This window comes from Euprymna scolopes, chromosome 18 (genome assembly GCF_053919585.1).
Source record: "Euprymna scolopes isolate OS-2025 chromosome 18, ASM5391958v1, whole genome shotgun sequence".
NCBI lineage: Eukaryota > Metazoa > Mollusca > Cephalopoda > Sepiida > Sepiolidae > Euprymna > Euprymna scolopes.
The window spans coordinates 130,097,676-130,112,564 of NC_136499.1; the positions used below are offsets into that span (position 1 = coordinate 130,097,676).

Here is a 14,889-nt window from a genome sequence, read left to right on the forward strand (position 1 = left end):
ACTTTGCAACCAGAAATCAGGTGGCCCACACTCTCAACCTCAGTGATACAGAACCTGCATTTATTATTGTTGCTTAGACCACACATCTTTTTGAAGGCGTTTGTCATGAGGCCCTGGTCTTGTGCAGCCAATATCAACCTCTCTTGGTCGTAATGGAGGGATCCTCTTTTGAGCCAGTCCAGGGAACCATCCCTATCAATATATTCTTGGGATAGTTCAGTCGGTAGGTATTTTGCCCGTTTATGGTTGGTCCATTCTTCTGTTTTAACACTATGGAACTGTGTGTGAATGAGTGTCTGTGTGTAGGAGCAAGCATGAGAAATCACGTTCACACACCGGTTCTTCGTTCACCGAATTTAAGCAACGTTGAGCCTGGCTAGCACCAGATGACCATTTGGGAATTCAATGAGCCGTATGTGCTCTCTGCTTTTCTCGGCATTGTTTCCAGTCGTCCTAAACCCCACTTGCCACTGCTATTTAACGGTGTCGACTTAAGAGAGGTGTAGTTGGAGATTGCGTGACTCTTGCCGCAAAAATTCCGCGCGCAGGCACCTTTACAGTGGGTATCCATAGTCTGTCAAGAGTGAATTAAACTACAATAAACACATACAGTGGGTATCCATAGTCTGTCAAGAGTGAATTAAACTACAATAAACACATACAGTGGGTATCCATAGTCTGTCAAGAGTGAATTAAACTACAATAAACACATACAGTGGGTATCCATAGTCTGTCAAGAGTGAATTAAACTACAATAAACACATACAGTGGGTATCCATAGTCTGTCAAGAGTGAATTAAACTACAATAAACACATACAGTGGGTATCCATAGTCTGTCAAGAGTGAATTAAACTACAATAAACACATACAGTGGGTATCCATAGTCTGTCAAGAGTGAATTAAACTACAATAAACACATACAGTGGGTATCCATAGTCTGTCAAGAGTGAATTAAACTACAATAAACACATACAGTGGGTATCCATAGTCTGTCAAGAGTGAATTAAACTACAATAAACACATACAGTGGGTATCCATAGTCTGTCAAGAGTGAATTAAACTACAATAAACACATACAGTGGGTATCCATAGTCTGTCAAGAGTGAATTAAACTACAATAAACACATACAGTGGGTATCCATAGTCTGTCAAGAGTGAATTAAACTACAATAAACACATACAGTGGGTATCCATAGTCTGTCAAGAGTGAATTAAACTACAATAAACACATACAGTGGGTGGAATAAGTATCAGATACAAAGCCAAAATTTATTTACTTTTTTTTTACACGAAAACAAAAGACAATAACAAAGTGCTGACGTGGATTTGAATAGCACTTTGTTATTGTTTAATGTTTAATATATATATATATATATATATATATATATATATATATATATATATATACTAGCGCGAGTACCCGGCGTTGTCCGGGTGTGTAGAGGTGGTGTAGTAAGGAACGCCGAAACAACAGAGGTGCTAAAAAAAGTGGTAGCAGGCAGGAACCCGTAACACGAAGGATGAAAAGAAGGAGTAAAAAGACGTAACGTCGTAGCTGATGCATCCAACGCGTAACCGGAAGTCGCGAGCGTTTGAATTAAGGGTAGTCAGTCGAAAGGAGACGACGACTTGCGAAAATGTCGACGAAAAAAGCGACTCTTCCTTGTAGAAAAATTCCCAGTTGAGAGTTAACGAATTAATGTTTGTGGCCAATTTTTCGATATTTGTCATTCGAAAGACCGAGCTTTAAAACGATACCGATTTTATCACGTTCCGACGCGTCTGTCGGAAAGTTTTTGCGAGACATACAAACACACACACACACATACACACACACACACACACACGCGCGCACACGCACACACACACACACACACACACACGCACACACGCACACACGCGCACACACACACACACACACACGCACACACACACACACGCAACACACATTTTGCTATTTCTATATTAGAATATTTTCATGCTTATGTAATTATCAGTGTAGGAACTGAAAATTACTCAAGAAATTCAAATCTAGTGAACAAAGCTACCCCTGCCTTTACAGACTAGCGCATTTACTCCAGGACTTCGGCAACTAACACATTATTGGAAGGAAATCAAGTACCCATGAATGCGATCTCGGTGGGCGTTCAGAGTTGGCAGTCTGACAGAGTATTCAACGACAGGAAGTTGGAAGTTGGCCGCTTTTTGCATAATTCATTGAATAGGGCTCACTTTTAATTTTCTTAGAGAGGCTTTATATCTTCAATATTTTATAATAAATAATAATTATTTTATACCGACAGACAATAGTTTGTGGCATATTTTCATTCTATGGATGCCAGGCGCGAATGCAGACACCACAATTTTTATATACCATCCCTGTTCAAACTGTAACATACCTATCAAAGTATTTTAATGCATCTATATAAAAACCCCTGTAAAAGTTTTGTTTTTTATTTCCATTTCTTACGCAGACCTCACAATTGTAATAAACTAATCCTGCTCAAAATTTTTGATTCTCGATATCTCTTCTATCCTTGTTATGTGGTCAGTTTTCTATAATATTAAACCATACAGGAGCCTATTCGTACACACGCACACACACGCACACACACATTCAGCTTTATATATATATATATATATATATATATATATATATATATATATATATATATATATATATATATATATATAGATAGATAGATAGATAGATAGATAGATAGAATGGATGAGAAACAGATGCGTTAAAATAGAAATGTTCGCACATGTGACGTTTAAGCTATGCGATATGTGTCGTGCCGGGCGTATGTGCGCGCGCACCTGCGTGCAGCCTGTTTGTGTGTAAATGAGTATGTTTGTGTGTGCGTGTGTGTGCGTATGTGTGTGTGTGTGTGTTAGAGAGAGAGAGAGAGAGAGAGAGAGAGAGAGAGAGAGAGAGAGAGAGAGAGAGGTGATATATCGTTTGCACGCGAAGTTCCAAATTGTATGTATTATGACGCGATTCATCGAAAGAAGGTGGGAAGGTTGAGTTTATTTATCGAATTAAAATCCCTCGACTATGGCTGATTACGCGGAATAAAAAATGACACCGATTCCTAATTGGGAGCTTTTAAAAAATTATTTTTATATTTCCTTCCATATTTTCTAAGAAAAGCAAAGCACAAAAAAATGGAATAAAAAATGTGGGAGGTCATATGAATTTATTTTTCGACTCACAAAAATATACATAAAAATATTGGAGACGGGGCGGAGTTAAAGCGGGGAGTTTGTATCGCGTCGCAACCAATAATCTCCGACAATACGCGAAAAATATTCCCACTCCCGCAACAAACACAGCCTCCTCAAAGCGGAAATTAAGACGTGAATGATTTTTATGTATATTTATTTTAGATGGAGATGGGGATGACGAGTGGGAAGGGAGTCCTATTAAATAGCTATAGAGTAAATATGAGGGGAGGGGGTTCTTTCTTTCGGACCTTTCTTTTTTTTAAAGTTAATGGGAAAGCAGGGAAAAGGAAGACGAGAAATCAAAAAAGGGAGAAAATTTTTGAGAATTGCAGCAACAAAAAGAAATGAATGGAAAAATAATGAATGGCTTACGTGATAACATGTTGATATATTTAGATTTAGATGAATTTATTTATTTATTCATTATTATTATTATTATTATTATTATTATTATTATTATTATTATTTTCAGCGGATGTTTGAAAGAAAGAGAAAGCATACTAAGGAAGATGAAACTTAAATTGCAATATATATATATATATATATATATATATATATATATATTGCAATGTGCATGTGTAACGAAAATATATATGCATATATCATTAGAATATATATATATATATATATATATATATATATATATATATTCTAATGATATATGCATATATATTTACTTACATATGTGTGTATATATATAAACGTATATGTGTAGTTATATATGTACATATATCCTTATATACTTATATATATATATATATTATATGTAAGCATGAATATATGATTATATGTATGTGTGTATACATATAGTTATATGTCTCTGCACACATATATACGTATCCTCCCCTCTCTCTCCCTATATATATATATATATATATATATATATATATATAGTGTGTGTGTGTGTGTGTGTGAGTGAGAGAGAGAGAGAGAGAGAGAGGGAGAGAGAGAGAGGGGGAGAGAAATATAGATATAATTGTTGTTCTTGGCCTTCGGGCCGAGGTCAAAGTGTAGTATCTGTTCTTCAGATTCTGCACTTAAGGTAATTTGGCCCAGTCAATGGAGGGGAAACCCTCTACACTAGGACAATTACTATTTTTTTTACCCAAACCAGAGTGCCCCTTTTCCCTTTTTTTTCGGGGAGCTGGTTTAAAGCCACTTTAAAAACGACCTTGTGTCACATTTTGCTTTGGTGGGAAAGCAAATAAACACTAATATAGATATACACAAGTATGAATATATACACATATATGCAGTTTTATTTGTATTTTTATACACATACATTTTACATGTACTTATATATATATATATACATATATATATATATACATATATATATATATATATATATATATATATATATATATATATATATATATGACTTGTAGTGTTACATCTAAGCGCGCGCACAAACACACACACACACACACATACAAACAAACACACACACACACATATGTATATGTCATGCAATAATGCAGAGAAGGGAGATAAACTCAAGCTACAGTATTTAAAAAAAAGAAAGAAAAAAAGAAAGAAAAAAAAAGAAAGTGTAAGAATTATAATTGTAGTGATGGGGGATGGATTTATTTTCTTTTTCTTTTCAATATTTTAAATCGTTTTTCTGATTCATTTTTTTCTCTTTTCTGTTTTTTTTTTATTACAGAAGTTTTTGTTTTGACAGCATGGCGGCGACGGTATCGGCGTCCGCAGCGGCGGTGGCGGTGGTGGTGGTGTCGTGTTACCCGCGTGGTGTAGTAAAAGTATCCCAGGCCGTTGCGCGTCTAATATCGCCTGCCGACAGCGGAACCCCTTAGTTGAGAAAAAGTTGCCAAACACTGAGCAGGACTAAAAACACACTCGATGGCGAGGAGACATTTCTTGAACAACACGGCGACAATCGCCACTGCATATTTATTTTTGATGAATTTTACTTACGCTTGGGAAGATTCAGGTAAATTTCAGTTATTTCTTTAAACTTTTCCGTTTTTTTTTTTTTTTTTTTGGTTTGTTGGATTCAAGTTAAAATTTGCGTTTTGTATTTTTCCCCGTTTTTTTTTTTTTTTTTTTTTTTTTTTTTTTTTTTTTTTTTTTGCATATTTAATTTTCCGTTTTTATTATTTTTAAATGGTTCTCCTGTAGGAGATATCTCCCTTAGCTACTTTCGCTTTTTCTCGTTCACATGCCCCTACTCCGAATTCGTAGCAGCGGACTGACATCAGTGGACTTTTTTCTTTCTACCAAAACTGTCATTAATAATGTTATTTTTTTTAATGCTTAAGATATCTTAAACTGATACAAAAAATAAAAATGAATTAAAACAAAAAATCATTTTCTTTCGAATTATTTAATTAAATAAAAATGCCATAAACTGAAATTAACTTGAAGATACTATTATACAAAAAAAAAAAAAATAAATAAAAATAAAAAAAATAAGCGGGTTTGTATTAGTGTATACACAGAGATTCGAAAAAGTTGTCAAAAAACAAATATATAACAAACAAATGTTATCAAAAGGCAAGATAAGTTACTTTTCTACCTAACTGGATATATTTTTAGTGTTTTTATTTAATGTAACATGTTTATTCAGCTCGAAAACATACAGTGTTTACCGATGTATTGGAAAGTTGAAAATGGCATGCAACTCTCTCTTTGACACGGTAAGTTTGGGAAAAGGGAGTAAAAAAAAAAAAAAAAAAAAAAAAAAAAACTAGACAAAATACTATTAAAAACCCACCGAATATATGTCAGCCTATGTCACGGTAACATATATTGAGCGAGTTTCTAACAGTATTTTGTCTAGTTTTTTATTTTTAACTCCTTTTCCCAAACTTACTGTGTCAAAAAGATAGTCGGGCGCCATTTTTAACTTTCCAATACATCGGTACACATTGTATGTTTTTCGAGCTGAATAAACATGTTACATTAAATAAAAACACTAAAAACATATCCAGTTAGGTAGAAAAGTAACTTATCTTGCTTTAGATAACATTTATTTTTTTGTGACAACTTTTTCGAATCTGTGTATAGTAATACAAACCCTGATTTTTTATTTTAATTTAATTTTTATTGTGCAATAATTTATATCAATTGGTTATTAAATAAAAAACTTTTTTTTTTTCTTTTTTTTTTTTGCAAAGTATTTTCAAGTTAAATTCAGTTTTTACGATGTTTTTCTTTATTAAATCGTTAGGTTATTTGCTAGAATAACTTCTAAAAAGTAGTCAACGACCGTTTTAGAAAAAACAAGTCCACTGACGTCTGCCCGCTGCTACGAATTCAGAATAGGGGCATGTGAGCAAGAAAAAAAAACGAAAGTAGTACAGGAGAACCCATTATGTTATTTGTTGTATTTAATTTTAATTGTATATAATTTTAATTGTATATAATTTTTCCGTTTTTTTTTTTTTGTGTATCGTTACTGTTAAACAAAACAATATTTCTGCAGTGTATGAACCGTGCTATTTTTTTTTTTTTTGTATAGTATTTTCAAGTTTACGGTATCTTTTGCTTATTAAAGTGGGTCCTTCCTAAGATAGTCGTCAGATCAATTAAAAAAATGTTTTAAGCAAAAACTTAATTGTCATGTCGAAAATAATAATATATCACAAAATTATGAAAAATCATCGAATAGAAAGTTATAAAGTAATTTTTACGGAAAATTGGGTAAAATTGCGTTGTTCTTAGACGTTATAAAGTGAAAAGTTCACATGGAGGGGACATAACTCGGAACGAATCTTTTAGATTACTTATCCATCGCGTGCAATATTAGTTGTTTAGCGATAGACTTTTTTTCTTTTTACTAAAAATACCGTAACACTAGTTGTTCTATTTGATAAATTTTCGTAATTTTTGACTATATTATTATTTTCAACAATAATTTATGACAATTAAGTAATATTGTTTAACAATCACCTTAAAGTGTGAGGTGAAAGTACAGACTCCTCTCCACATGTTAAGAATGGGTTTCTAAACACAAGTGTCATGATTTCAGCACGGTCTGTATTCAGTATAAACAAGAAACAATAACGGTACAAGTGGATTTCATAAATTCAACGATTTCATACAAAAGCGACATATTTTTTTTTTTTAATTTTGTTTTAAATTACCAAAAATGCAAAATACTATTGCAATGTTGTTTTTATTTCGAATTTTAATCTTTTTTTTTTATCGCAACTTAAAAAAAACAAAAAAAACAAAAAAAAAAACTCGTTATATTTTCTTGTCTATTTTTGAGCAAATATTCTGACGAAGTTTGTTTCAAAATGTCCCGTATACTTTTAACGAATCTATTACATGCGTACCTTTTCCAAGTTTTCTTTATTTTTAGTATTGCACCCGGACTTAGAGTTAGTTGCATGATTAAGATAGAGCACGTTTGTTATTCTATTTTTTAACATTGACAATTTTGTGTTTTTTATAGAATTTGGACAAAGTTGTTTAAGTTTTTGATATTTGTGCAGAATACGGACCGTGCGGAGTCTCAGCACGGTCCGTATTCTGCACAAATATCAAAAACTGCTGAGATGATATTTCGAAACACATTCTTACCATGAGTCAAGCGTTTTGTAATTAGTTTGTACTTTCACCTCACTAATTAATAAACAAAATGCTGTATAAATTGAATTTATTTGAAAATTCCACCTAAAAAAAAAAGTGCGGTCTATAAACTGCAGAAGTACCGTCAATTCTGCACACGGATCTGAAATGACTGACCATGAATTTCACCGAATTTTTTTTTTTTTCGATTTCACGGATTTCTCATTTCGACATTTTTTAAAATTTTTTATCTCTTCTTCACCCCAAACAAGGCATATTGCAACTTGGACGTAAGGGGCTACTAGTTGGGACCATGTCTACAGGGGAAGTATATAAGGAGATGGGCAGCGAGATGTTTGTTCACATTACATTTAATTTCTGCATCTCCGTATAGCAAGGGAAGCAGGAAACAGTGAGGGAATTCCAAAGTCTAGAAGTTCGAGGGAAGAAACGTTTAAAGTAGAAGAATTATTTATTTTTGGTACCGCGCTATTTTTAAATAGTTTTTCAGGTTAAATCCAAGTTTCACGATATCTTTTATTATTAAACTGTTAGGTGGAAGCACAGAATAGTTACAAAACGCTCTCCTCTCCCTATGTTAAAAATGGCTTTCGAAATAGTAACGTTATTTCAGCGCGATATAAAAAATTCATAAGTACCAAATTTCCAGCATCAGGGTACTCAAGAGTGAAGAGGTTAGATTTTGCTGTCTGTCGGGGATATATATATATATATATATATATATATATATATATATATATATATATATATAATTTGCTTTTTTTTTTTTACAAAGGAGTCATCACTTATAAAGCCCTAGAGGCCACTCGAGGATAAGGGTGAACGAGTGTACAGTAGTCAATGGGACAATATCGTAGTAATTGATAGTTATGGAAATTTGGTAAATTGGATTACTTAAGGGAATGGCTCATCAAAAACTTGTTTACATTGGACTTGAAGACGATCATATTGTAGTCAGGTGGAAAGATTAAATTTAATAAAGAGTGGGGGAAATTATTGCTAGTGTTTTCAGCTAGACTGGTGTTTTTCGTGAAAGTTTGGCGAGGAAGAGCCATAGATTGGAGCTCAGACGAGCACTTGATATGAAAATTACGTTGAAGAGAGACACGTGCTACGAGTTCGTCAGAGCACGTTCCATTAAAATACTTGTAAAACAGGCACAGGGATGCAATATTGCGGCGATGGGACAGGGATTGGAGCTTGGTTGATAGTGCAGGATCTATAAGGTTGACGACTCTTTTTTTTTTTTTTTTTTTTTTTTTTTTTTTTTTTTTTTAAGACTTTAAGAGGAAGAGCTTAGTAGTAGATGCACCATCCCAGATGTGGCAACAATACTCCATGCATGGGTGAATAGTGATCTTGTAGAGATATAGGATACAAGAATTTTTTTTTTTTTTTTTTCGGATAAAGGACTTCACCTTCGTATGTCAACAACGTTGATTCCTCCTTGTAATATTTCGTAAATATGGTTAATTTCAATCTATCGCCCCCCCCCTCAGTCCATATATAATAAAAAAAAAAACACTGGAACGTTACCCCAACCTTAACTCCAGGTGGCAATAGACCTCCCCGCTAATAATCACAACAAAAATTTATTGGCCCCCTTAAATTGCTGTCGTTCTCTCTCTCTCTCTCTCTCTCTCTCTCTCTCTCTCACACACACACACACACTTAAAATCTTCGCCTATATTGAGCAGATTTATTACAAAAGGTTTGGTAGCCATAAACGTCAATACTCAATCACCTTCATAACATTTACAAACAACATGAATTGGAACAAATACACTGAAGACATTGCCAAAGCTATTGCGAGGGAGGTTTACATCCTCTATCTGCCAGCATCCTATACTTTTACAGAGCCACCATTCGCCTATGCATGGAATATTGTTGCCATATCTAAGATGGCACATCTACCACTAGTCTTTCCCTCTTAGTGTACAAATCTAAAAGGTTCCACACTGTCAGCCAAGCACCAACTTCTGTCCCATCACCGCAGTGTCGAATCCTTGTGTCTGTTTTACAAACACTTTAATAGAACCTGCTCTAGTGAACTCATAGTGCTTGTGTCCCGTTAGCGTTAGAATCCCTACTAACCAGGTAAGCAACAAAATCCCACCCCCTCATTGCAAAGATCACTAGATGCCAGAAAGTTTTTTCCTCTAATAGTTTAACTAAGTAGTGTAATAGTCGAACTATTAAACTTTGGATTTCCCTCCCTGTTTCCTGCTTCCCTAACTTTACAAACATGCAGAACTGTAAATGTAATGCAAACGGACATTTTGTTGCCTCCAATCTGTAGTGGAATGGGGGGAGGGGACAAAAATGGATGGTCATATTCAATGCTGCCAAAACTAAACTGGTTTCCTTCAATAATTACAAGAAACCTTCTCTGCCACCAATAGCAATGGCCAGTGACTCCCTGTCTGAGAGTACATCTTTCAAACTGTTTGGCCCAACGTTCACAGGAAACATGAGTTGGAACAATTATATTGAAAACATTGCCAGGGCCGCTGCGAAAAAGGTAGGCTCTCTCTACCGTGCTAGAAAACTACTGACACCTGAAAGTATTCTGTACCTCTATAAGGCCACCATTCGCCCATGTATGGAGTATTGTTGTCATATTTGGGCTGGTGCGTCTGCTGCTAGTCTCTCGCTACTAGACAAGGTTCAAAAGAGAGTCGCAAATCTGATAGGTCCTGAACTGGCATCTAAGCTTCAGCCTCTGTCCCATCGACGAAACATTGCATCCCTCTGCCTGTTCTACAAGTATTTTAATGGTGAATGCTCTGACGAACTGCAGACACTTGTGCCCCCACGACGTAGACACCCTCGACAAACCCGACAGGCAGCTAAATCCCACCCCACACAGTAGAGATCCCTAGATGTAAAAGATCTTTTTACTCCAGTAGTTTCTTCCCCAGAACCGCGAAACTCTGGAATTCCAGTCCAGGTCCCTGCTTCCCTTACTGTGCTGACATGCAGAAGTTCAAGTGTAACGTGAACCGACATCTTACTGCCCCAAATCCCAACAACGTGTCCCTGCAAACATTTTGCTGCCCAACTCCCTACATAGTGTCCCTGCAGGTTTGGTCTTTAATAGTAGCCTCTTACGTCCGAGTGGCAATATGCATTGTTTGGGGCGAACAAGATTGTAAAAAAATATATCAAACTTCTTTGTCAATTCTACACAAGAACTGTGACCATTTGCTTAAAGTCTAAAAGCCAACAGTCAAGTATTACGGTTCTGTCGTGCTTTTAAAGCAAAAGAAAAACATTAATGTTCTTTTGGATTCCGTCGTACCAAAGAACAGAATTTTAACCAGTTTTTAGCTCATTAAGTCCCAGGGTATCTAAAATTTATTTTTTTTTTTTACTCTCCAGTTGAAACTTTGTCTAAAATTGGGTTAAAATACACAAATAGAAAATAAAACTATTTTATTTAAAAATCAAAATATTGACTCTTCTTTGAATATGACAACTGGTTACATGTGATATATTTCAGAAATTAAAAAGTTGCACATGCGAGATAAAAAAAAAATATTCCTGGTGAACCAAGTGCAAAAGAGATCCAGACAATTGCACTTAAGGGAACAGCGAGAATACTAAAAAGAGCTCTCGGTTGGTTTCAATAAAAAGCAGGCAATGTTGGCAGCGGGTTTGGCAGCCCCATACCCAGCATTACAATCTTCAAAGGAAGAAAATAAATAAATAAATAAATAAATAAAATTTACCTATTATGGCAAGGAGCAAAGCTGTTCGCACAAAGAGTTACATTGCATTAAAAAAAATGAGTTCGTGGCTTACCATTGCAAGACTCGTTTATTTAAATTCATACATCTATATATTAATACGATAGCGTGTGTTATTTTGTGTGTCACGCTTAATTTTTTTCTTTCGAGTGACTGTCGTTTAATTGTTACGACGACGGCAAAAGAATATATATTATTTTCATTATTTCGACTCTCGAGTATATATCAGTTAATGTCGTATCACTTTTTAGTTAGTGATGTGGTTCTCAATTGATTAGCTGTGCCGGATATATACTCGAGAGTCAAAACAATAAAAAGAACATTCTCTTGTCATAGCCCTAATTATGACCTTCCATTTCTTGTGATAATTTTACCAAGAATTCTTCATACGTTTTGGTTTCAATTATAGCTGACAGAACTCCAGTTATATATATATAATGATGATTGTAACGTCTTGTCAGACGAGTGCCACTCCCTCAGACATTTAAAATCCATGAGCCCAAATGCCTGAGGGAGTATCTATACAAAGATGATGTTCCAGAGTCTTAGCTTTGTACGACAGCTAAGTCTCTCTCTCTCTCTCTCTCTCTCTCTCTCTCTCGGTTCAAAATGTTGAGATCCAGCAACAAGCAAGAGCAAGATAGCCAGCAACAAATTAAACTGCAGACCAGCTTAATGCGGGTAATGGTCTTCCGCTTTGTTTTTTTTTAAATCAGAGATTTGCTTCTCCTAGAAATGTTGCCTTCACCACGGCTTACGGGAGCCCTCTCCACCCCAATACACATATACACACACAAATATACATGGTGCTAGTTGTCCGTTGACCCAGAAAAACAGTTCATTCGCCTTTATATATATATATACACACACACACACCTGAGAGTCAAAACGATGAAAAGAATATGCTATTGTCCTAGCGATAACATACTACGAACATTAAATTAGCATATCCATGTATTACTAATTTAATGTTTGCAGTATGTTATTACCTTCTATTCTCCTTTTTAATAAATAGGATCTCCCGATCGAATAATTTATAATATTGAAATCGTGACACATGTAGGTACGTTAAAGGTACTACGGGCTTGATATACAGATTTTTGTTCTAAAAGAAAACGGTTTTGTTTCATGGACATCGTAACGATTTTCAAATGGAAATTTGAGGAAATAAGAGAAAATGTCGGTATTTTTTTTTTTTCGTCGTGGGCTTCCTCTATCGTAATAGAAAACTACATTGAGGACATTGACAAGGTTGCTGCAAATAAAGTGTTTTTTCTTGACCATGCTAGAAAACTACTCATACCTGACAATATCCTATATCTTTACAAAGCCAATAGGTCCTGTACTATCAACTAAGCTCCAACCCCTGCCCCATCGCCGAAATATTGCACCCTGTGTCTGTTCTACAACCATTTAATGGAAGTTGCTCTGTCAAACTCATAACATCTGGTTTACTTATAAACTTTTTCCCGCTGTTTGTTGCTACACTCTTTTTTTTTTTTTTTGGGAGGAGGGGGGGCACCGTTTATCAAGACCCGGGGATAAGGGTCAGTTAGTGTTAGGTAGATGTTGAAACATGACCAGTAATGACGTAACTAAGGTAAGCGTAAATTATTAAAGAGGACGGCTCAACAAGAACTTATTTCCTTTGGATTTTAAAATAACCATGTCATAGTCAGCTGGGAAGCAGGCTCATGGTATTGTGTCCCAATATTTCCAAAGAAAATAGTTATCAATATAAAGTTCGCCGCCGTTAAAAAAAACAAAAAAATAGCATATACTTTTTAAGTTATGATAAAAGTAAAATTAAAGAGGCCTGCCGAGCATTGCTGAAACCTACTCCATCCCGTCCAGTAATCGTCGGCATTGCTTGCCTCTAATGAAATCTCTGCTGAAGTCCAATTTCAAACATGTTTATTAATTGATAATAACTTGATCGATGTCACGATGATACAATTGGAACTACCACCGTACCTACCTACGTCGTGGTGTAGAATGAAACTAATAAATTCTGAGTGTTTGTTCTTTTCAAGGATCAAACCCTAAGATAAACATATAAATCGGTGTGATGTTTTTTGGAATATGATAAAACCGACACAGAATTAGAAACAGCTGAAAAAGTCCGAATAAAAACAAACATGAAATCAAAACAAGGTGCGTTTCAACGGAAAAAGAAAACAATAAAATCATCGTATGTTTATTTATTTTTTCTGGTGATATATAATACTAGCAGAGAGAATTGACGTTGCCCGGGATTGAATAAAGGTCAACAAATGTTCCACGCTTCCAATACTTTTATTGTCATCGAAATCGGTGAAATTGTTCATTTTTTTTTTTTAATCAGATCGATTGATTGTCTGCTCTAGTAAGGAACTCTCCCACAATGTCACAGGAGAAAGCTTCACACACCTCTCCACAGTGACTTAGCTTACAATATATTATAATCTACAATGCACTGTACAGAATCTCCTGTTGATTTTATAAAATATCTAACTAATGGCTTCATAAGTTTAAATGCAAAAGTCAAGTATCATGGTTTAATTGTGTTGGAAACAGAAACATTTTGAACGCGCCCCTGTCTTATCAAAGAACCAACTGTTGATTTAATGAAATTATTTCTACATAATCACTTGAACTAAAGTTATACGTACGGAAGTCAAGTATCATGGTTCAATTGTGCTCTAAAAAGAAAAAAATCATTTCGAATGTCCCCCCCCCGTTTTATAAAAGAATCTACAGTCTATTTTATAGGCTGGGCTTTTCTGCTTGTGCGGTAATAAATCTTCTCAAATGTACTTGTCATGGTAGGTTTTTTTTTTAAATTTTTTACACAGTGATCACCACTTATCAAGGCCCAGATATGGCAACAGTATTCCATCCTTGGACGTACTTGGCTTATATATATATATATATATATATATATATATATATATATATATATATATAAATATATATATATATATATATATATATATATATATATATTTGTATAAAAGTGTTTACTTTGGCAAATATCGGACTTTCTTCTTTAATTCGATTTTTCGATCATCGATTTTTTATATTTATCAGACGCATTCCGATACAAAACCTATGTAAGAACACTCCCAGTCCCAGACATCGAGTACCTTCGTATGAAATTTTAAAAAGTCTGTTATTTTGATTGAGCAATCTCTGGTGATGACCGGTTCGAGAACTCCTAGTGAGTAGTGAAAGTTGTTTTGAATGTTAAAATAAGACTCTATCGCTCTAGTGTACACTATTAGTCCGTATTTGGGGGGGGGGCGGGGAGCGGACAAGCCAATCACATGAGGAAGAACCCGTGTCTATATTAATTATATCAGCAATTATAAA

At 34.8% G+C, this 14,889-nt stretch overlaps 1 protein-coding gene across 1 annotated transcript in view; it reads left to right on the plus strand.

Annotated features, from left to right (window-relative positions):
* The window catches only part of LOC145297829 (mannan-binding lectin serine protease 1-like), a 366,663-nt gene that overhangs the window by 65,157 nt on the left and 286,617 nt on the right, over nt 1–14,889 (plus strand). Inside the window, exon 2 of the mRNA XM_080144156.1 lies at nt 4,896–5,183. Coding sequence (XP_080000282.1) covers nt 5,093–5,183 — 91 coding nt within the window. The 5' untranslated portion in view covers nt 4,896–5,092. The remainder of the gene's footprint in view (nt 1–4,895; nt 5,184–14,889) is intronic.